At 48.9% G+C, this 23,966-nt stretch overlaps 1 protein-coding gene across 2 annotated transcripts; it reads left to right on the forward strand.

The window, feature by feature from the left end:
- The first annotated feature begins 120 nt into the window (after positions 1–120).
- On the forward strand, positions 121–23,653 carry DCST1 (DC-STAMP domain containing 1). Of its 2 annotated transcripts, XM_083591135.1 has the most exons (16): positions 121–551; positions 996–1,121; positions 3,193–3,267; positions 4,379–4,507; positions 6,812–6,951; positions 8,238–8,415; positions 10,168–10,311; positions 11,443–11,564; positions 12,545–12,702; positions 14,280–14,379; positions 14,701–14,796; positions 17,031–17,157; positions 19,009–19,125; positions 19,964–20,106; positions 20,799–20,912; positions 23,346–23,653. In XM_083591135.1, exons 1-16 carry the CDS (start codon positions 473–475, stop codon positions 23,589–23,591), a joined length of 2,094 nt encoding a protein of 697 aa, XP_083447261.1. In that variant the 5' UTR covers positions 121–472; the 3' UTR covers positions 23,592–23,653. The 2 variants fall into 2 exon arrangements, with proteins under 2 accessions (XP_083447261.1, XP_083447262.1); XM_083591136.1 differs by lacking the exon at positions 19,964–20,106.
- The last annotated feature ends 313 nt before the right edge of the window (positions 23,654–23,966 follow it).

Raw genomic sequence — 23,966 nt, forward strand, 5'->3', positions numbered from 1 at the left:
TTCTGAGAGAGAAGACAGTGCATCTTCCCTGTCCCTGGTAAACACACTTTGCACGGCAACGTAGAACCCAGATTGTGATGACACAATTCTCACGAAAGGGGTCAGGCTGTGTTTGGAACTGTTCCGCTTCAGGTTACTTGTTGGTGTGTGTTGAGGGAGGGGTTTTCCCTTCAATGGAATGCTCATCTGCACAAATAGGATAAAAGAATCCCTGCACTTAGAAATCTAGCCTGTCAGGAAGAAGGCAAGGCTAGTGGGACTTTTTGCAGCTACAGCTGTTGATACATGACAGTGGAGGGAGATGCCTGCTGGAGTTAATTGCTGTGCACAAGATTATTGCATATAATTAACAAGCAGCAACAATACCCTAACTATTCTAATTTTCCTCGCTGGTGAATCCGTGCTTCGGAGGTCTTGGTTTTTTTAAAAAATACAACATCCTGCCCCTTTTTTGCATCAGGAGACAGGAGCTATGGGGCACTCAGTCGACAAAGGAAAGTACCAAAGAGTGAAGAAGCAGAAGGGCCGGAGGCAAAAGCCCCCCAACACCAGTGAGTCTCCCCCTTTGAGCCCTTGCCCTCCACTCAAGCCTCGGATGAGAGGTGGGGTATCCATACCCACGGGTCAAAACATTGTCCTCCAAGCCTCCTTGTCCAGCCCTTAGTGACTCTCCCCTGGCCACACTCCCTCTCCCCCAGGTCACGCCCTTCACTGGGTCTGAAAGTGGAGGAAGAACATAGGAACCAGGGCTAGTAGCCATTGGCAGACGTCTCCTCCATTAATTTGTCCAATCCTCTTTTAAACCTGTCTAAATTGGTGGCCATCCCGGCCTCCTGCGGAGGTGAGTTCCATAGTTAAATCTGCACTGTGTGGAGAAGTATTTCCTGTTATCTGTCCCAAATTTTTCAACATTCAGCTTCGTTGTATGTCCATGAGTTCTAGCGTTCTATCCACTCTCTCCGCACCAAGCGTAGTTTTATAAACTTCTCTTGCAGCTCTGAAACGCGCTCTCAGCTTCCTCCTGCCTCGCTTCTGCATCACGTTCCTTTGGAGCCAGCCGGACGAATTCTGGGCCGCCAAGTTTTTCCTGGGGGCTGGAATCGGGAGCTTGTATGCTCTGGGTGAGTCCACTTTGATCCAGTAAGGGCTGGAAATGTGAATGTAGACGGAGGTAGAAATATATAAATGCATTTTGAATTGGTCTCGGCCAACGTCAGGTCCCAAACTATCAGGGTCCCATGAAACTGGAGGAGCTCACAGCATTTTGGAAGCAGGTGGGTAGTCCATAAGAGGCAAATGTTGCATTCTAGAGAAGCAAAGAAGGGCAATAACTCAGAGCACCTGCTTTGCTTGCAGAAGGTCTCATGTTCAATCTCTGACATCATCTGAGACCTCTGGGTATAGGGCAGTACAGTATATATATTCAGTAAATAATAATAATCTCCAGATAGGGCTGAGGGAGATACCCTGTTTGAAACCCCGGAGAGCTGCTGCCACACAAGGTAGACAGTATTTGGTTACATGGGCCTAACTCAGTATATGGTAGCTTTGTTTGTTCCTATTTAAGTCACCCCTTTATCCAGAACCATGAGGACTGGTATCTTTATAATCAAGGCCATAGATCAGAGGTAGAGCACTTGTCTAAAACCCTGCTTGGCACAGACAGGACTGATCTAGATAGAACAGTTGCTCCTGTGCTCCCTTTAAAAATCACCTCCTTTATTCAAAAAACCATGAGGACTGGACTCTTAACTTGATTTACCACAGTAGCAGAGCATGAAGTATCAACATTCCTAAGGTAGATGGACTCTGATGGTAGTGCTCTAACTTGGTATTGTAGCCTTATGAGGCTTTGCCCTCGGGTGGGAAAAAGTATTGCACCCGGGAAAGGGAAAATGGGAGTCAACAGACACTCAAGGAATAGTTTTGGAGAAAAAGCTTTATTTCTACCATCCATGAACTGGTAGAAGGAGCAAGTGTGATAGTTCACAAACAAGCACGGGTTCACAGTCATTTGCACAGAGCATATATTCCCCTTCCAGTTCCCTCCCCTTTCTCCTCCTCATCAGGAGTCCTGCCCCATGTTGAGTTTCCTGAGCATGAACAGAAAGCTCCTGTCTTTGGGAAAGGGGGGTGAGAAGCCAAGGGGGTCAGGGAGCCTTGTGGTTCAGCATGTCCAAGATGTTGCAGCTGAATGAGATAAAAGTCAGTTCTCAGACTTGCTCTGACAGAGCCTATTCATTCGCTTTTTGAAGCCTTCTTGTACTGATAAAAGTAACAGTTTGCCCATGCACAGCATCTTGGAGAAAAAGCAGAGGAAAACTTTAGCTGTGGATTTTTAGAAGACAAAAGGAATTTTGGACAGTTTTGAGGCCTGGGGTGATTATTGAGGGGGGGGGTGACTTCGGGCCTAGGTGGGGTCACCTGTCCTCACCTCCTTCAGTATGAGGAAGATGCCTGCCTCCTATCAGACAAGCATCTTCTGAGGCTAGGAGTTTATAGGGCCCAGGGGGCTGGGACAGACCCTTGCAGATTGTCAGCTCAACAACTTTGGGCAAAACTGGATTTTCACTTTTTGAAATATGGCAAGTGCCATGGTTGTTGGAAGCAGCCTCATAATGCTTTAAATGCATGGTGTGAATGTGGCCAACGGTGGAGGATGGTAGGACCAAAATAAAGATAGTTTCCAAGGGTGGGGGGGATCAGAAAATATGATGCACCATTCGTTCAAGGGATAGAAGCAAGAGTAGGGCTGTCATGTGTTTTCCTAGACACATATGGGAATTGGGCTGCCAAAATGGCATCTGGGCAAATTTTTGCTGAATCGGCAAAATGTCTGGGGAAACCCGGCTGCATGTCAAGTAGGGCGATGTTTTTTATTATTATTACAGTGGTACCTCGGGCTAAGAATTTAATTCGTTCTGGAGGTCTGTTCTTAACCTGAAACTGTTCTTAACCTGAGGTACCACTTTAGCTAATGGGGCCTCCTGCTGCCGCCGCGCGATTTCTGTCCTCATCCTGAAACAAAGTTCTTAACCCACGGTACTATTTCTGAGTTAGCAGAGTCTGCAACCTGAAGCGTCTGTTACCCGAGGTACCACTGTATTACAAAAATGCTTTAAAAAATAAAAAAAATCAGGATTTTCACTTTGGGGAGCCCTAAGCAAGAGAGGCCCTTGTCTTGATTTCCAGGCCTTTCCAGGATGCTGATTCTCCCCATGACCATCTCCGAAGAGCACAAGATCGACCTGATGTGTGGCATGGCTGGTGAGGAGGGACGGCGGAGACTCTGGGGAGAAAGAGGAGGTGGCAGGAGGCGGGAGGATTTGTAAAGGGTTTGGGCAGCGAAGGGCCCGCCATCTTGGGAGACCTGTTAGCAGCAAGGCCCAGTTCCCTTTAGCTTTCTGCAAATACCCCTGTAACCCAAAACCTCCGTGCAAACAACCAAAACCATGAATGGTCTTACACTGGAAGAGGCTTATCTACTGCCAGGAAGTTGTGGCAATCAGTGGGCATATTTGGAGATTTTAGAAATTTTCGTGGGGGTCGTGGCATGGCTCAAAAGGGCCGCCACTGACGGGGTGTGTGGCGTATACCCTGTTTACCCAGGCCTGGGGTGCATGTTTGCAAGGCCTACGCTGTCCCTGCAGTTGTCATCTTTTCCAACTGCTTTTGGTTTTGAATTTTGAGTTGTTGTACCCCCGCCTGTGGGACCTGCTGGTAAAGGGCAAGTAATAAATTCAATTATACTAACGCACAATGTTTCCCACAGGGATGTGGCGTGACACAAAATGGCTGCCACAGGGCACGTGGCATGGGCCTAGCCAGGGTTTTTGTTAGAGGGGAGGCAGCCAAAGTTCTTGAGCTTTTTTAAGGAGACTTTTTTATTGAGCCTTTTGGGGGGATTTTTTATTGAGCCTTTTGGGGGGAAATCATGGGTAAATATATACCCCAAAAAGAGGATATTACGTGGGACAGGCTTTGGTTGGGGGGACAGGCTTCTCCAGGGGGCATAACCTCAGTTGACTGAGTACTTTCAATGGTTTTCAAATAAATGTGAGTATCTGGGGTGTGTGTATATGTTTTCAGGGCCCACTGTTCCCGTTATTGTACTGTAATCTGCTTTTACTTTTAGTTTTTTCATTGCTGTACCTCCCCTGGGATCTGCTGGTAAAGGGCAGGTGATAAATTTAAGATAAATAAATGAACATGCCATGGGGGGTGTTGAAATTCCAAAAGTGGTTTAAACAACCCATCTTTCTTCAGAAGTGCAATGTGTATGCAATTAAAATGAGCTAGTTCCTCCCCAGTGCTGATAAGAGCATGGGACAGCCCCACAGCATAAAAACTGACCGTCTCCCCCTTCTCCCTCCCCTAGGTGTGGCTGCCCTGGGCTGGGGCACATCCCCACACTTCCGCTGTGCCAGCCTCTTGGTGGTACCCAAATTCTTGGGGAAAGAAGGACGGATTTACATCCTAACCTATGTCTTGGCAAGAGTCTTTGATGGTACAATAAATACTCATATCTATAAAAAAAATTTTTTTTTCCTTCCAGTAGCACCTTAAAGACCAACTAAGTTACCGTATTTTTCGCACCATAGGGCGCACCGGACCATAGGGCGCACCCAGTTTTTTGGGGGGGAAATAAAGGGGGAAAATTATTTCCCCCCCAGGCGCGGGGCTGGGGCGGGGGAAGCTCGAGCTTCCCCCGACCCCAGCCCCCAAACAGGCAGCTCTCTGCAAGCCGTGGGAGCGCTCCCACTGCTTGCGGAGAGGTCCGTGAAGCCTGGGCGTGCTGATCTCAGCGCGCGCAGGCTTCGGCATGCTGGCAACTCTCCGCAAGCAGCGGGACCGCTCCCGCTGCTTGCGGAGAGGTCCGCGAAGCCTGGGCGCGCTGATCTCAGCGCGCGCAGGCTTCGGCATGCTGGCAACTCTCCGCAAGCAGCGGGACCGCTCCCGCTGCTTGCGGAGAGGTCCGCGAAGCCTGGGCGCGCTGATCTCAGCGCGCGCAGGCTTCGGCATGCTGGCAACTCTCCGCAAGCAGCGGGACCGCTCCCGCTGCTTGCGGAGAGGTCCGCGAAGCCTGGACGCGCTGAGTTCAGCGCGCGCAGGCTTCGGCATGCAGGCAAGTCTCCGCAAGCAGCGGGAGCCCAGCGCTGGGCTCCCGCTGCTTGCAGAGAGGTGTGCGAAGCCTGGAGAGCGTGAGGGGTCGGTGCGCACCGACCTCTCTCACTCTCCAGGCTTCAGCGAAAGCCTGCATTCGCACCATAGGACGCACACACATTTCCCCTTCATTTTTGGAGGGGAAAAAGTGCGTCCTATGGTGCGAAAAATACGGTAGTTCTTGGTACCAAGTTCTTGGTACCAAGAACTAACTTAGTTGGTCTTTAAGGTGCTACTGGAAGGAAAAATATTTTTTTTTTGTTTTGACTATGGCTACCTATCTGTAACTGGTACTCATATCTATGACTGCGTGAGAGAAATGTGTAAAATTAAGCTTGATATATGGAGAAAGTCAATGGAGAATTTTTTTCCTCCTTCTCTCGTAACACTATAAAACTCGGGGATATCCAATGGTACACAGTGTGTACAGTACAGTGGTAACTTGGTTTACGAATTTTATCCGTTCTGGAAGTCCGTTCTTAAACCGAAACCGTTCTTAAACCGAGGCGTGCTTTCCCTAATGAGGCCTCCTGCCATCGGTGCCCTTCCACCATTTGGATTCCGTTCTTAGACTGAGGTAAAGTTCGCAAACCGGGACACTACTTCCGGTTTAGCGGAGTTTGTAAACCAAATCGTTCATAAACAGGACTGTTCTTAAACCGAGGTGCCACTGCCTAGGTCAGGTCAATGGCAGTGCCTCCCTATGTTCCTTAGAGTCTTACTGCCCTTCCCACCTCATTTTTCCTATTCCCACCATGGAACGCTCATCTTCCTGCCCTGGTCTGTCATTGGATCCTTCGTCAGCAAATTTTTAACGGGGTGTTTCTATTAGCACAGGTTTAGGAAACCTCAGGCACCAGGGGCCTAATGTGGCCCTCCAGTCCTCTCTATCTGGGCTGTCAGAAAAAATAGTGAGACAATAGTCATGCTCACGTCATACATTTAAAGCACTCTTACACCACTTTTAAGAATCATGGCTCCTCCCAAAGTATCCTGGGAACCGTAGTTTCTTAAGGGTGCAGTGAGCTGATCTCTCATGGAGCTACAGTTCCCAGGATTCTTTGAGGGGAAGCAGCCATGGCTGTGAAAGAAGAGCGCTTTTGCATGCTGTGATCTTACTGGATTTTGAGGGCCCTGTTTTGTACAGGATAAAAGAATGGGAAAGGAGTAATGTAACACTGTATAAATTTATGAGGGTTTTTGCAGTAGCTGGGCTGTAGTGTTTAGTTGCTACTGATTGTTGTTTTCAGTGCATTTTGTACTGAATATGTTTTGATACGCCTCTATCCAGCATGATAATGTGTGTGCGCTTGCATGTATATAATACATGCAATAAGATTGTAAGGATGTCGTCATGCTGCAGTTTGTGTGGCTGCTGATAGTATGCAAAAAAAGAGAATGTATGGGGTGAATGTGACCAATAAATATTATTAACAGGGGCAGGTTTGAGCATCCCTAGTTTTTCTTTCTGGCTGAACAAGAGGGCTACCCACAGAGGCTGTGGTAAGCAGCCTAACTTCTGGTGCCAACGATACTGCCATTGCCAAGAAAGCCACAGCAGAGGCCTCTTCCCCATTCCTGGATGGTTTGGCACAAAGGGTGCTGCTCCTCTTTCTTGCATGATGTTTGTCTCCCTCCTCCCCACCAGGTCCGGTGGCAAATACCCGTCACAACCTGGGTGAAGTGGTGCGTTCCATCAGCTGCACTGTGGAGATGCAGATCGACAATGCCAAGCGTGCCTGGAAGATTTCGCTGTCCCCTCTACGCAAGATTCTCAAGGACATGGTGGTGAGAAACAGTTTACTAGGTCGCCAGGTGGGGTGGGGGTTGGCATTACTGCTAGTGCCCCCTGTAGGTCCCTGGGCATTCAGCATGGGAGCTTCTGGCAGGGAGAAACCCTGGTGTGATTGGTTAATAATATGTTATTATCTATTAAATTTGTATACCGTCCTTCATCCAAAGATCTCAGGACGGTTCACAGTACAGTAGTACCTTGGGTTACATACGCTTCAGGTTACACACTCCGCTAACCTAGATATAGTGCTTCAGGTTAAGAACTTTGCTTCAGGTTAAGAACAGAAATCGTGCTCCGGCGGCACGGCAGCAGCTGGAGGCCCCATTAGCTAAAGTGGTGCTTCAGGTTAAGAACAGTTTCAGGTTAAGTACGGACCTCCGGAACGAATTAAGTACTTAACCTGAGGTACCACTGTATAAAAATGCAAGTTAAAAATGCAAAACTCGCCATATAAACAAGAACAGAGCAAAACTATAGCCCCTGCCTCCACAAATACATTTAAAAGGAAATAGGTTAGTCAGCCAAAGGCCTGGTTGTAGAGGAAGCTTTTCACCTGGCGAAATAGAATGAAGGCGCCAGACGAACATCCCTTGGGGACAGGAATTCCACAAACAGGGAGCCACTGCGGAGAAGGCCCTTTTCGCGTTTCCACTCTCCAGACCTCACATGGAAGGAGGCACACAAAGAAGGGCCTCAAAGGATGATCTCAGGGTCCAGGACAGTTTATATGGGGAGAGGTGGTCCTTGAGGTATTGCGGTCTTGAGACGTTTAAGCCGCTTAAGGAGTCTAGGCAGAGGCTGAAGAAAGCAGCTCAACACAGAGGGGATAGTTTTCTAGGAATGGCTTGGCTTTGCAAGCTGGGGTGCTGTTAGTTCTCTTGGAGCATCTGCCTGGCCATTGGGTGTTGCTGGACTCCAATCAGCCGCAGCCAGCATGGGATGATGGGAGGTGTAGTTCAACAATGTTCTTGTACTCCCAACACCTATCAGCCCCAGCCAGCATGACCAATGGCCAGGAATAATGGGATATGTGGTCTGGCAATACCTGGGGGGCCACAGATCCCCTCTTCCCTAGATTACAGGGACCACTGGTCCCATCCATCAGGTCATGTGACGTGAGAATGGTGGAATGGGAGCCCAGGAATTTGCCCATTGTGGTAGCTGTCCCTGATGCTTGGGAAAAATATAAACGAAGCGATCTTTTCCATCTGTGGGGCTGCCATCTCTAGTCCACCCCCCTCTGCCCCCACCCCTCTCCCACCCCTGTTTTCTGCACCAGAGGAGTGGGAAGACCCTGAGGTCCGAAACCAGGGACGTCTCACGTTCCTTCTCAGAGCTGAACGAGCAGGTGGCCAGCGAGGCAGGCCTTGGGGTTCGCTCGGTGAGGTCGGCGGTGCACAAAGCCAACCCTTCCACACAGGAGATCTACGAGGCCAAGACCCGGATGCGCTGCACCCGTAAGCATATGGGAAAGGGACACGTGGGGTTGTGAGCACAGATTATTCGAAGGGTGGGCATGAGGATCAAATATCTGGTCAGCATCACTTTTGCTTCTGTTCACCATCCATCAGTTCTGTCCCATTTCCACCTTTGTCAGAGCTTTATTTTATTTTTTTAATGCATTTAAACCCACATTTGACTCTGCATTCAAACCTGCATTTAGTATCACATTCACACCATCCATTTAAATCGCCCGTAATCCACTTCAACAGTCATAGCTTTCCCCAAATGTCTCTCTAACCAGCGGTTCTCAGCCTGTGGGTCCCCAGATGTTGTTGAACTACAACTCCCATCATCCCTGAGCGCTGGCCTTGCTAGCTAGGGATGATGGGAGTTGTAGCCCAACAACATCTGGGGACCCACAGGTTGAGAACTGCTGCAAGCCGTCTTTATTCATTCATTTCAATGGGGCTACTGTAAGTAAAACTTAGTTGATGCCTCCCAGAAAATGTAAAAATATAGAGCATTAAAAAGTTGACAACATCAAATAAAAAATGGCAGTGGACACCAAGGAAGTTATTCCTGATAAATCCTAATCTTTTCCCTATATATTAGAGAGGGTGTATTATAGTTGGTGTATTACCGATCGGCAGATATGTCCATATCTGACTTTTGTTCTGCTAAATAGGACTCTCCTTCCTTGGAGGTTTTTAAGCAGAGGTTGCATGGGCATCTGTCATGGGTGCTTTAACTGAGACTCCTGCATTGCAGGGGGTTGGAATAAATGACCCTCGGGGTCTCTTCCAGCTCTGCAATTCTATGTTTCTATGATTCTAAGCATGTTCTTGAACAGAAATCTAGATTTTAACCATCAGGAGCTGTTGAGTCTTTTACTCTCGGCTACTTGTGAACTGGAAGATGCTGCAGAACATAAATATTGAACAGTGGTATCGAAAAGTTTGGCATTGTGCAAAAATTTAGGGCAACCAGGGGGCAAAGGATAAAGGCCCCATCTGAGTAAATATGGAAAGCATTTATTGACTGCACAGCAGAACTTTCCAAACTGTGTCAAGACGCGCCAGTGTGCGGCTGCAGACGCTCCCCACGCTCCTCCTAGGCCTGGAAAGGGGTTAGTTTAACCTCTGGTTTGCTAGTAAAACTGAATTACTTGTGTTGCAAAATGATGCATGTCTAAAAAGTGTGTCACCAACATGAAAAGTTTTGAAAGCTCTGCTGTACAGGATAGCTCAGTCAGTAGAGCGTTCGACTCTTAATCTCAGGGTTCCAGCCCCACATTGGGCAAAAGATTCCTGCACTGCAGGGGGTTCGGCCAGATGTCCCTCTGCATTCCTTCAAAATCTATGATTCTACTCTTCAAACTTTTCAGTCCAGTTCCCACTTTTAACCCAAACATTCATTTGTGGACCCGTTTCTGAACCTTTCACCAAATATTTGCATGGCGGCAGTGCTCCTGTCGCAACCCACCTCGGACCAGGCCGATTCACCAGCTGAAGACCTCCTAGACTGCAGTCCTTTAAAGTCATCTCTTCGTCTCGGAACCTGTAAAGAAAAATCTAGCGAGGAAAACCCTGTTACAGAAACTAGGAGAAAGGAAGCATTAAGTGTGAATAGCTGTCTTAAGCCTGTTACATTAATGACTTCCCCTTTGCTTCTGTTTCATTTGATTTATTTTCAATTTGCATTTTCAGAGAAGTTTAGCAAATAAAATAGCAACAACATTGTTGACGCTTTCCTTTTTCTCCTTCTAGAAATTATAGACCAAGCCATCAAACGCTGCCAGAGCTGGTTTGCAGTTAAGCATGCATCTTGCATGCGGACAATTTCTATTCCCTTCATCAACCACCTACTTTGCATTCCTATGAAGTTCAGCTTCCTCTGCCACTTTGCCAAGAGTGAGTTCCAGCCAAGGACAAGAGAAGAGAAGCCGCCGTGATAATAATAATAATAATAATAATAATAATAATAATAATAATAATTTATTATTTGTACCCTGCCCATCTGGCTGGGTTTCCCCAGCCACTCTGAGCGGCTTCCACAAAGACTAAAAATACACTAATATATCATACGTTAAAGACTTCCCGGAACAGGGCTGCCTTAAGATGTCTTCTGAATGTCAGGTAGTTGTTTATCTCTTTGACATCTGATGGGAGGGTGTTCCACAGGGCGGGCGCCACTACTGAGAAGGCCCTCTGCCTGGTTCCCTGTAGCTTTGCTTCTCACAGTGAGGGAACCGCCAGAAGGCCCTCAGCGCTGGACCTCAGTGTCCAGGCAGAATGATGGGGGTGGAGACGCTCCTTCAGGTATACTGGGCTGAGTCCGTTTAGGGCTTTCAAGGTCAGCACCAACACTTTGAATTGTGCTCAGAAACGTACTGGGAGCCAATGTAGGTCTCTCAGGACCAGTGTTATGTGTTCTCGGCGGCCGCCCCCAGTCACCAGTCTAGCTGCCGCATTCTGGATTAGTTGTAGTTTCTGGGTCACCTTCAAAGGTAGCCCCACGTAGAGCGCATTGCAGTAGTCCAAGCAAGAGATAACTAGAGCATGCACCACTCTGGCGAGACAGTCCGTGGGCAGGTAGGGTCTCAGCCTGCATACCAGGTGGAGCTTGAGGCCATTGCTTGTAGGGACTGCTTGTTGTGTGGCTGATGGGCTGTTCTTAAGCCTCTTGATTACAGCTCTGCTACCTAGGCTGAACCACAGTTCCCAGGGATCTTTGGTGGGCAGGGGAAGCCACGCAGGACCACCCTAAACCAAGGTTTGGCTTAGCACACCGTGTGAACCAGACTGGTGTGTCAGACTCAAATCCCGATCCAAACCACGTGCTTTCCAGTAGAGGGTCCCTGAGGCTGGGCATCCCATCCTGTGAGACCCCACCTGCCACCAGCAGTGGTACATCCCCCCGCCGCCCGTCTGAAGTGGTACATCCCTGCCACATCCTTGCTGAGCACCTAACTCTCCTTCTGAAATGCAGCTTCGCTCTCCCGCTGCTTTCTTCCACCTCTTCCTCCTCCTCTTCCTCTGCAGTTATGCACACTTGGTGCCACAACAAGATTCCTGTGGAAGGGAACTTTGGCCAAACCTACGACCGGGTTAACGATTCTGTGGACAGTTTAAACCAGGACTTCACAGCCAGTTTAGCGGTCAAGGTGCGTATGGCAGGGGCGGTAGCGGTCTACTTATTAATTTAAAGCACTTCTGCCCTGTTGTTCAGCTGAAAAGGCCCCTAGCAAGGCTTAAGGTAAAGGTAAAGGGACCCCTGACCATTAGGTCCAGTCGTGGCCAACTCTGGGGTTGCGGCGCTCATCTCGCTTTACTGGCCAAGGGAGCCGGCGTACAGCTTCCGGGTCATGTGGCCAGCAAGACTAAGCCGCTTCTGGCGAACCAGAGCAGTGCATGGAAACGCCGTTTACCTTCCTGCTGGAGTGGTACCTATTTATCTACTTGCACTTTGACGTGCTTTTGAACTGCTAGGTTGGCAGGAGCAGGGACTGAGCAACGGGAGCTCACCCGGTTGCGGGGATTCAAACCAACGACCTTCTGATCGGCAAGTCCTAGGCTCTGTGGTTTAACCCACAGCACCAACAAACAATTAAAAAAATAAACAAACCCCAGGCATTTAATAATAATAATAATAATAATAATAATAATAATAATAATAATACACCACCCATATGGCTAGGTTGCCCCAGCCACTCTGGGAAGCTCCTAACAAAATATCCAACAGACAATAAAATGACAAACGTTAAAGATTTCCCTATACAGGGTTGCCTTCAGCTGTCTTCTGAATGTTATATAATACGTTATATCCTTGACATCTGACGGGAGGGGGTTCTACAGGGAGGGCGCCACTTCCGAGAAAGCCCTCTGCTGGTTCCCTGTAACTTGGCTTCTCGCAGGGAGGGAACCGCTAGAAGGCCCTTGGCGCTGGACCTCAGTGTCCGGGTAGAACGATGGGGGCGGAGACGCTCCTTTGGGTATACTGGGCTGGGGCTGTTTAGGGCTTTAAAGGTCAGCACCAACACTTTGAATTGTGCTCAGAAATGTACCGGCAACCAGTGTAGATCTTTTGGGACCAGCGTTTAGGACATTCCTTTCTTTTCTTCTCCCCCACCCTCCCTGCATCCAGGAAGAACACCAGACCATGCTGGTCGGTGCCAACCTCTCCCACAGACACCTGGTGGATGAAGTCAATGAAGAGGTGGCCAAGCAGGGCGAGCGCCTGAGCACCTCCATGTCTGTGCTTCGGGTCCTCCTCTCCTGCATGTTCATCATTGTCTTTGCCTCGTGAGTTGGGCTAGGGGCGCGGCAGCTCCTGGGTGGGGGCAGGGAACCTATTTGGGTTGTGCCCGAGGCAAGCCTGAGGCCCTAGATTTGAGCACCCTTCGGCACGTTGGCAACCTTCATGGATTTTGTTGGGCTACATTCCCAGCTGGAGCTGATGGGGGTGGCAGTCCCTGTAAACATCTTGAGGGCTGCAGGGCCTACACCTCTGTTGTAGAAGCAGAAGCCTCTGCCCTGCCTACCGACCTTTCTAAGTCTCTGGGCAAGCGTTCGACACCTGGCTTTTCATTGACTGCAGCATGAAAATGTGTTCTGTCATTATTCTGTCCGTGAAAATAAAAGAAGCCAAGGAAGGGGAATCTGTAGCCTTCTGGGTGTTGCTAGTCTGTACAGTGGTACCTCGGGTTACATACGCTTCAGGTTACAGACGCTTCAGGTTACAGACTCCGCTAACCCAGAAATAGTACCTCAGATTAAGAACTTTGCTTCAGGATGAGAACAGAAATCGTGCTCCGGCGGTGCAGCAGCAGCAGGAGGCCCCATTAGCTAAAGTGGTGCTTCAGGTTAAGAACAGTTTCAGGTTAAGAACGGACCTCCAGAACGAATTAAGTTCTTAATCTGAGGTACCACTGTAGCTCTCATCATCCCTGATGGGAATTCTAGTACCAACAAACAACTGGAGGGCTGCAGGGCCCCCATCCCTGCTTCACACCTCTGCAAGAGCATTTAACATGATCCCTGATTGGTTGGGATGTGTGTCCAAGACAGGGGTGGAGAACCTGTGGCCCTCCAGAAGCTGTTTGATTAGAATCATCCTCCCCTGCCCATTGGTCACGCTGGCAGGGAGGACTGGTGGGAGTTGGAGTCCCAACACCATCCAGAAGGCATCAAGTTCCCCTCTGTGGAGCCAGTGTGGTGTAGTGGTTAAGAGCGGTAGTCTCGTAATCTGGGGAACCGGGTTCGCGTCTCCGCTCCTCCACATGCAGCTGCTGGGTGACCTTGGGCCAGTCACACTTCTCTGAAGTCTCTCAGCCCCACTCACCTCACAGAGTGTTTGTTGTGGGGGAGGAAGGGAAAGGAGAATGTTAGCCGCTTTGAAACTCCTTAGGGTAGTGATAAAGTGGGATATCAAATCCAAACTCCTCCTCCTCCTCCTCCTCCTCCTCCTCCTCTTCTTCTTCTTCTTCTTCTTCTTCTTTTCCAATCTTGTGCAAGAGGAATGATTGTGGTGTTCCACATCGGCTGTGGGACTATAATAAGCAGGTGTGCAATTGGGATGGATTTTGAATTTCTAACGTTGGTGGGTTGGACACCAAAGCTGACAGCCAGCAGCAGCCCTGACCCAGAGCTTTGCAGCCTTCGGCAGCTGTGTTCTGAATGTTGAGGACTAGTTGCATGCTGTGTCATTTGTTGCTGTTTTTTAACAAAAAGGCTGCACCCTGGGCCTTGGCAGGAGCTTTTGCAGTGGGCTGTGATGGGTTGGGAGTGGAGTTCAGTGGGTTAGGCAGACAAGGTTGGAGTGTCTCCCCACCTCTCACCACATTCTTTCCCAGTCCCATCTCCATCCTCCTTTCCCTCAGGGCATTCTCCTACACAAACAGCTACACGCAGGACATCCGCTTCGACAATCTTTACATATCCCGCTACTTCCGGCAGATAGACGCCCGACGTCGGAAGCAGGTAGGAGCAGCCAGAGTTTGCAGCTTGGCTAGATGGCCAAGCTGGTGGTGACGGTCAGCAGTCACAGCCAGAGGGGGTTGTGGTTGCAGGAGGCAGAGGTCAAAGGGCATTCGGGGGAAGGATGCAGAGTCCCTGTGGGGTTCTCAGACCCATGAAGGATACGTCCCTCAGCAGCCTTTTAGTCACAAGAGCTGAAGTGGAACCTACATCCAGAGGCAGTTTACCTGTGGATATAATTTGTTGGGTGATGGCAACAGGCAACAGGGTGATGACAACTCTTCCCCACTCCTACTGCCTCCTCCCGCCCTGCGAACCTTGCAGAAGAAGCGAACACTTCTGCCCTTGCGGCGTGCCGAGCAAAGCAGTCTCATCGACCCCCTCCGCCTTGCTTTCCAGCTGCCCGAGACCAAAAATATGGTAAGTGGATGGGCTTTGGGGGCAGAGACCTACGGAGATGGGGTGGTGGGAGTTAGAGGGAGGCATCAAGGCAGGATACCGAAGGATTGGGATCCTGCTACGCTTTAATAATTGTGAGCTGTGTATCCAGTGCCAGCCTTACTCAGAGTAGGTGCATGGAAGTCAATGACATGACTCATTTAGGTCCATTAATGTCAGTGGGTCTATTCGAAGTAGGGATCGCAGGATCTGTACATTTCAATTCTCTTAGGCCACATTCGCAGCATACTTTGAAGCACTATGATACCACTTTGAACAGTCATGGCTTCTCCCCCAAAGCATTCTGGGAGCTGTAGTTTGTCAAGGGTGCTGATAACTGCCAGAAGACCCCTGCATTCCCCCCCCCCAGCTACAGTTCTCATCCTGGGGTTGGCCCTGTGAGTTTTCCTACCCCCGCACCCCCACTGCTGTTTTCATGCCAACTTTAGCTTTATTAATAAGGCAACCAAATGATGGTTGTAGCCAAGCAGAATCATACTAACATAAAAATATTCATAGGGATTATACAAAACAAAAACGTGACCTATACAATATATCATTATGCGTTTTTGGGTACCAAACTCCCCTAAATTCCTGGATCCAGTAGGTGTTAGAATTTAACCAACTCCTGAACCACTGGATCCAGCAAGGGTTAAAGTATAACCCGGCCAGTCTCCTGATGAGGTAATTGCCTGGGAGATGAGCCATTAAGAAAACAAAAGGAAAGTAATGGGCCATTAAGAAAGCAATTAAGATGGCTCTGTGCCAGACACAGGTGAGTGGGGCCCCTCCTTCAGTTCAGAGCTCGTTAGAAGAATGAAAACCAGGGTTTGGAGTTTTAGCATAGGCTGGAATGTGATTGGGAGAAAAAAGGTTTCAGTTTGGTAAAGGCGGCAAGCTAGAGAGAGGGTCAGAGCCGTGTCTGATGTCTGTTAGAATCCAGGGCTGCAGCTATGGGGGAAACAAGACCCTCTTGGGACCAGGCTGTATATATGTGTTAGTAAACGATATATCATAGAGATGCCACAGTCTGCACTACGCCTCCTTTCCAAAGGGAAACACAGGTGATGCGTATGTTGGGCCTGAAACCCCTCGAATCTTGCACTGCCCAGAGATGTACAATATAAAGCAGTCATAAAAATCTAGAATCTTATATCTCGAGGGAGACCACATAACCTTGTCTAAGTTCAGCAGCTTTCCCTGTGAGCTCTATATGTCCAGTGGTGCCCTCTTTCCTTGGAGAGGCAGCGGTGGAATAGTGGTTAGAGTGCCGGGCTAAGACCAGGGTTCAAATCCCCCACTCCGCCATGAATCTCGCTGGGTGTGACCTTTAGCCAGTCACTGCATCTCAGCCCAACCTATCTCATGGGGTTGTTTTGCAGATAAAACGGGGAGGAAGAGAAATGGGGAGGAAGGCAAAAACGTTCCTTTTTAATCAGGCCTTTGGTTGATCTTATTGACACCCAACACTTTTAGAATATGGCTTTTTTTGGGGGGGGGTTAATTAAGTTACTGCTTTTGGTTCGATTTTGTATGTTGTGGTCTTGCTGTGAACCACGCTGAAACCTCCAGGTATAGGGCAGTGTATAAGTTGAAATAATAATAATAATAATAATAATAATAATAATAATAATAATAATAATATAATATTAAATGTGCACCTCACCTTGAGCTCCTGGGGTGGTGGGGAAAGGTGGAATATAAATGTAAACAAGTACCGTATTTTTTGCTCTGTAAGACTCACTTTTTCCCTCCTAAAAAGTAAGGGGAAATGTGTGTGCGTCTTATGGAGCGAATGCAGGTTGCGCAGCTATCCCAGAAGCCAGGACAGCCAGAGGGATCGCTGCTTTCGCTGTGCAAAGATCCCTCTTGCTGTTCTGGTTTCTGGGATTCAGAATATTTTTTTTCTTGTTTTCCTCCTCCAAAAACTAGGTGCGTCTTGTGGTCTGGTGCGTCTTAAAGAGCGAAAAATACGGTGAATAGATTTAGCTGTTATTAATTGTTGCCCATGCCGGACAACAAGTTCTTTATCCTGACTCATTATTGCTGGGGGTAGCCTCTTCCTCTCGTGATTTCTCTGAACTTTTTTCGCATAGATGTTTTATGCTGTTTACTGTAAAACACGGGCGATGTCCTCTACCCGGGGGCTGATCAGCCCCATATGTGTCACTGACCCACACTTATTCCTCCCGCGCACACACCCTGCTTCTTTCCAGATGTCAGAATTACTGGGCTGTTTGCCAGCATCGCTCTTCGTGATAATTGCCTGCGTCCTTGACTTCCTGCTGTATACCATATTCAGCACCATCAAACACCACTCCTTTGTGGAGTATTCTTTCCGCAGTAAGTTATATGACCCCGGAAGGGAGGTTCTCCCTTTCCCCTCCTCTCCAGCCCTGCCTTAAACATCAGCTGGATATTTAGAAAACATCAAACGGGCAAATATTTATTAATTTCCTTTATTTTAGTACAAGGGCGGGAGAACTGTTCTTGTGCTACAAGGCAAACCTGCAGTGACCCAAGAACGGGCATTCTTCACTGCTGCTGCCTCTATGCTGAACCATAAAATAAAATGGCATTGGTTACGTTTCATCCCACCTCTTATCTCAGTTATCTGAAATAAAACAGCAAATTGCACAACGTACGCTGCTTTTATGCATATGCAATAACGAAAGAAATGAATCAAATGCTTATAACAGAATGTATCATAAGTTCATTGCAACACACAACAGGATCTGATTTCCTTGCCTTACTTTGATCTGTGTTGGTGGGACACCCCCTACTTTTATGCTTTCAAAGAAACACCATTCTAGCTTTTTGGGGGTCTTGCTCAGCTATTGCCCTGAGCACATAAAGGTAAAGGGACCCCTGTTCATTAGGTCCAGTCGTGGCCGACTCTGGGGTTGCGGCGCTCATCTCGCTTTATTGGCCGAAGGAACCGGTGTACAGCTTCCGGGTCATGTGGCCAGCATGACTAAGCCGCTTCTGGCGAACCAGAGCAGCGCACAGAAATGCCGTTTACCTTCCCTCCGGAGCGGTACCTGTTTATCCACTTGCACTTTGACGTGCTTTTGAACTGCTAGATGAGCAGGAGCAGGGACCGAGCAACGGGAGCTCACCCCGTCGCAGGGATTCGAACCGCCGACCTTCTGATCAGCAAGCCCTAGGCTCTGTGGTTTAACCCACAGCGCCACCCGCGTCCCTTGCCCTGAGCACATGCCTGTATGGCAATCCAGCACCACTCCCAGGCACCAGCAAGATGGCGCAGAGTCATTTTAAGAGCAGGAAGTTTTTATGAGCGCAGCGTTTGTTGTTGGAAAAGCGGAATACAAATCAACATTGCAATGTGCTCTACGTGGGTCTGCTGTCAAAGACGACTTGGAAACTTCAGTTGGTCCAGAAGGCAGCAACCAGATTCCTGGCTGGGGTTCCATTTAGATCTCGTATAACCCCTGCACCAGTTGCAGTTTGTTTCTGGGTCCAGTTCAAGGCAGTGGCATAGCATGGGGGCGGCAGCACAGGACACAAAATTCTTAGGGTCAGAAAATTTCAGCACCTGGTGCTGCCTCCATACAGTTGTGTGCTTCTGTCACTGGGCTCTGTTGAAAATGGCTTCTCCGTGTGAAGCAGGAAATGACCCCTCCAGGCAGCGAAACAACTTTTCCCCCTCTGTGGCTGCAATCTCCTGGGTGACACGGATGTTGCTGGGCAGTTGAATGCACATGTGTACTCCACCTGTTCTCCTCTCTCCCACACCCTCCCCGCCTTGCCCCGGACGCCTGCTACCCACGCTATGCCACTGGTTCAATGTGTTTATGTTGGTGTTCAAAGCCCGATATGGCTCACACCCCAAATACCTTCTTCCCTCGGGTGCTATGATAGACAGAGGGGGCCCTCTTGGTCATTCCTCCACCCACAGAGCCCTGGGGTGGTGGTGGGCTGCAAGAAGGCTTGCTCTCTGGTGGCCCCCAAAACTCCCCTCCACAGAGACACATGTCTCGCGCCTTCATTATGCGGCTTCTGGCAAATGTTGAGGACGCCCCTTTTCACCCCGGCGTTTGACACTTACTATTTTTGTGGTCGCAAGTTGTTTTAACTTTCTTTTTTTTAAACATAGTGTTTGAATGGGATGGCTGGGGTAAAGAGTGGGTGATAGCTAACAAGCTAAAACCCTTCTCCTGCCCCTCTCCGAAGGCAGCCACCACTTGGAGGTCATAGTCGGAGGGAACACCATGATGGCCCGTCTCCTGCGCAGCACCATCGGGGCCCTGAACACCTCCTCGGAGATGGTGATGGAGGCAAACAACCTGCGTAAGTTGGGGAGGAGTCCAGGCAAGGGCGCCGTGCAGAGGATGGAGACCGTAAGATTGGGGGTGGGGGTATTTTCTGTGCAGTCTTCCTGGAATTGGGGAGGGATAAGGCCCCACGGTCCAGGGGTTAGCCTCCAGAGCAGCTGCCTGTGAAGCACTTGCATATGGGTTTAAATATCTAGCGGCAGGTGGGCCCTGAGAGCAGGGCCAGATTTAGGTCTGATGCTGCCCTAAGCTACTGAAGGTAAGAGGGTCCTTTATATGTCCAGCTGTCCTTTGTCAACAACAAATAGTCACTGTTTTTTGTTTTGAATATATGCTATATGGTAATTTATGGACCTAATAGGTATCGAAAGCCATTTGCGCATGTTGCCATGCAAGCAGTCCATGCAGAATGTAGGCACCCTATATATAGAAATGAGCAAATCTGTGATATTTTAGGGAGCAGGCGGGGCCCATGACTTATGTCATAGGAGCCTACACAACACAAAACACTGTTGCTGTATGTAGGTTTTATTTTATTTGTTTTTTATCTTATATTTTGGAAATGTATAGTACATCCAGGTTTTTTCCTTTAAATTTTTTTGGGGGCCCCCAAAAGAGTGGGGCCCTAAGCTATAGCTTGTTTAGCTTATACGTAAATCCAGCGTTGCCTGAGAAGCCTGTCCACTTTGGCCCTTGGCCCTGTCCAGTGGAAGTTTTCCCAGAAGGCAATGCAGCCTTTGGGCTGAGAGAGGCTCCCTACATGCCTCCACTCAGGATTGAACAAGACCATGGCTATTGTGCTCTGTCAAAGCTTGCCCCTCTGGCGCATCTCTCTCTTTCTCTCTCTTCTGCAGACTGCTTGCCGGAAGCGCATGGAATGAGCAAGGAGCAGTATGTGAGCTGCGTCACACCGCTGGGCGCCCTGATCCTGCTGTGCTTCGCGCAGGTCTACGTCTTCCGCATCCGCCGTGTCATCGCCGCCTTCTTCTTCCCTAAGGTTGGGACGCCAGGCCCCAGATTAAATGCAAACACACACACCCTGCCCAACACGAGAAATGTTCTCCGTTGCACTGTGAGGGCGACCAGCAGTGCAGGATTTACATATAAGACACAAGTTATAGCTTAGGGCCCCACACACTTGGGCCCCCTAAAAAAATTTAAAGGGAAAATAAAACCTGGATGTACATTTCCAAAATATAAGATAAAAAACAAACAAAATAAAACCTACATACAGCAACAGTGTTTTGTGTTGTGTAGGCTCCTATGATGTAAGTAATGGGCCCCGTCTGCTAGCCTGCTCCCTAAAATATCACTGGTTTGTTCATTTCTATATACAGTGTTACTTTGGTTCTGAAACTTAATCCGTTCCGGAAGTCCGTTCCAAAACCAAAGTGTTCCAAAATCAAGGCGCGCTTTCCCATAGAAAGTAATGCAAAACGGATTAATCCGTTCCAGACTTTTTAAAACAACCCCTAAAACAGTGACAATTTGTTGTTGACAAAGGACAGCTGGACATATAAAGGGCCCCATTACCTTCAGTAGCTTAGGGCCTCATCAAACCTAAATCCGGCCCTGGCTACCAGGGTGGGTGACATCCACTTGCGGTCAGAACGGCAGAACGGCTTAATAACAACGCTTTCTCTCCAGCCTCACGTTCTCCCTGCCACCCTCTCTTTCTCTCTCTCTTAGAGGGAGAAGAAGCGCATTCTCTTCCTCTACAACGAGATGCTCCGGCAGAGGATGGCTTTCATCATTGTGCAGCGGAAGCGCATCATCCTGCGCGTGCGGCAGCGCAAAAGACTGGTGAGTGGAAGAACACAGGCAGCTTCGCTGAATTGTAGAGTCGGGAGGGAGCCCCAGGGGTCATCTAGTCCAGCCCCCTGCACTGCAGGCATCACAGCTGAAGAATCCCAAACAGATAAGCCGTCCAACCTCTGCTTCAAAATGTCCAAGGAAGTACAGTCCTTCCCTGGAAGTCCGTTCCACCGTTGAACGGCTCTCGCTGTCAGAAAGTTCTTCCCAACGTTTTGTCGGAATCTCCTTTCTTGCAGTTCGAAGCCAATTGGTTCGGGTCCTCCCTTCCAGAGCAGCAGAAAACAAGCTCGCTCCATCTTCCATGCGACAACCCTTTAGATATGGCTCCCATGTGACCCATCATGCTTTATAAAGACTAGGACTAGCCGCCTGAGAAGCAGTTTCTATCCAAATGCGATTTTGGTTTTAAACACAGTGTAAGGTAGTCTTTTAAAAGGGACGCGGGTGGCGCTGTGGGTTAAACCACAGAACCTAGGACTTGCCGATCAGAAGGTTCACGGTTCGAATCTGCGCGACAGGGTGAGCTCCCGTTGCTCGGTCCCTGCTCCTGCCAACCTAGCAGTTCGAAAGCACGTCCAAGTGCAAGTAGATAAATAGGTAGCGCTCCGGTGGGAAGGTAAACGGTGTTTCCGTGTGCTGCTCTGGTTCGCCAGAAGCGGCTTAGTCATGCTGGCCACATGACCTGTACGCCGGCTCCCTTGGCCAATAAAGCGAGATAAGCGCTGCAACCCCAGAGTCGGTCATGACTGGACCTAATGGTCAGGGGTCCCTTTACCTTTACCTTTAAGGTAGTCTTTATGTGAGTATATTATATACAATTATGGGGTATAAGAGTTTCTAGGGGCTAACCAGGCTGGGATAGCAGGCTTGTGGGTTTTTGAATGTCTGATGTAGATTTTTTCAATTTCGTTGTTCTGTATGGGACAATGACAATAAAGATTATCGTATTGTATTGCACTCCAGGTTAAACATACCCAACTCCATCTGCCATTCCTCATATTATCTCATTTCTTCTTTATTTCAATGTGCTATTGAATAACATGTTTTTGATTGAATAAAAGGAAGGATTTTCCCCAAACATGCTTGCTCCCAGTGTGGATTTGCTTGTGAGCACCTGTTCTCTGCCCCCAGTGCATCTAGAGCACGAGTGTTTGGGCAGTTCTGTGCAATCCATTAAATCTCTGCCCGAAGGCAACACCCTGCCCCCGTTTCCTGCCCACTTGAGCCCCCTACCTTTCCACCTCCCCTGCTGCACGGGGACCTCAGGGCAAGGCTTCCTGTTGGCTCAGCTGATGGGCCTCCGCCCATTCCCTCCCACTGGGGACCACTGAGTAAACCTGCAGCCTAGCCGGGCGCTTTTAAGCACCTGATGATTTAGCAGGGCAAGGGTCAGATAGTTTCATTCTAGGAGCTTGGCTGAAAAACAAGGCACATTCAGGCTCCGCGACTATACAAAATGCTGGTTCAATTGGATCCGGGCCAATCTCTCTACCTGCAGGGGAAGGGAGGGGTGGCATTATTATTTTTTAGAGCATTTGCACCCCACTTTTCAGCCCTAGAATGGCTTACCTACAAGCAGTTGAAACAAGATTGTCCCTGCCTGCAGGCCTACAATCCAAAAAGAAGGCACACAAAGGAAAAGGCGCAGGGAGGGAAGAGGGGGAAAGGAAACTCAACATGGATTGTACCGCTTCAGATTGCAGGCATGGGGTGTGTGTGTGGAGAGAATGCCATTTTAAATGGCTCTGGAATCTGGATCCTAAAAAGAGACTGTCAAATGCCAACTTTTTGAAACGGGTTGTTCTATTTTTATTTTGGGGAAGGTTGTCGATTTTGTTATGTAATTTAATGTTGATGTCCCCAGCACCCTCTCGACTTGGATATATTTCCAACCAGCAGTCTCCTTCCTTCCCCAGGCATTGGTTCTAAGAAATACACCCAAAAAAGTCTGTGCTGTTCTGAAACTGGTGGCTAAAATCAGGGCCGTTTTGAAAGCTTCAGTCGGCCATCTTGATTCAAAATGGCGTCCAGTTGTATCCAAACATAGAGAAGAAGAGTTTGGATTTGATATCCCGCTTTTATCACTACCCGAAGGAGTCTCAACATTCTCCTTTCCCTTCCTCCCTCACAACAAACACTCTGTGAGATGAGAGGGTCTGAGAGACTTCAGAGAAGTGTGACTAGCGCAAGGTCACCCAGCAGCTGCATGTGGAGGAGTGGAGACCTGAACCTGGTTCACCAGATTACGAGTCTAACACCTTTCCCTTCAGTGGAAATTCCTACATTGCAGGGGGTTGGACTAGATGACCGTTGGGGGTCCCTTCCAACTCTGCAACTCTGATTCTATGATATAACATAAGCATATAGCTCCCTTTCTTGCTGGGGCTGAGCACCTCCCTCCCTTCTCTCCTCCCACTGCAGGAGAAGCCCTTCCTGGACAGGCTGGGCCGCTGGCTCCCGTTCCTCCAGCAGTTTCTCCGCAAGTACTGCATCCTCTGCGGCCTGCCCCAATCCAGCAACTCCAAATTGTGCCCAGACCCCGAGTGCGGGACCCTCTACTGCCGGATGTGCTGGCAGGACATGGGGCGGGTCTGCTTTGCCTGCAGCCCCGAAGATCTCCTGTCCTCCGACGACAGCAGCGAGGACCAGACGGGCTACGCAGATTGAGGCAGTCAAAATGGCACCCTCCCCGCTTTTTTGTTATTAAATGATTGGTTTGGTTGTTCGTTTTCCTAATCTTGGTTTTTCTTTTTTGAAATAATTTTCATTCAATTTTACAAATATAAAATTATTAACTATACAGTGGTACCTTGGGTTACAGAAGCTTCAGGTTACAGACACCGCTAATCCAGAAATAGTGCTTCGGGTTAAGAACTTTGCTTCAGGATGAGAACAGAAATCGCACACCAGCGGTGTGGCGGCAGCAGGAGGCCCCATTAGCTAAAGTGGTGCTTCAGGTTAAGAACAGTTTCAGGTTAAGAACGGACCTCCGGAATGAATTAAGTTCTTAACCCGAGGTACCACTGTAATAGGGACGAATCT

The sequence above is a fragment of the Podarcis filfolensis genome (assembly GCF_964270895.1).
Source record: "Podarcis filfolensis genome assembly, chromosome: 16".
In the NCBI taxonomy this organism is placed as follows: Eukaryota; Metazoa; Chordata; class Lepidosauria; order Squamata; family Lacertidae; genus Podarcis; species Podarcis filfolensis.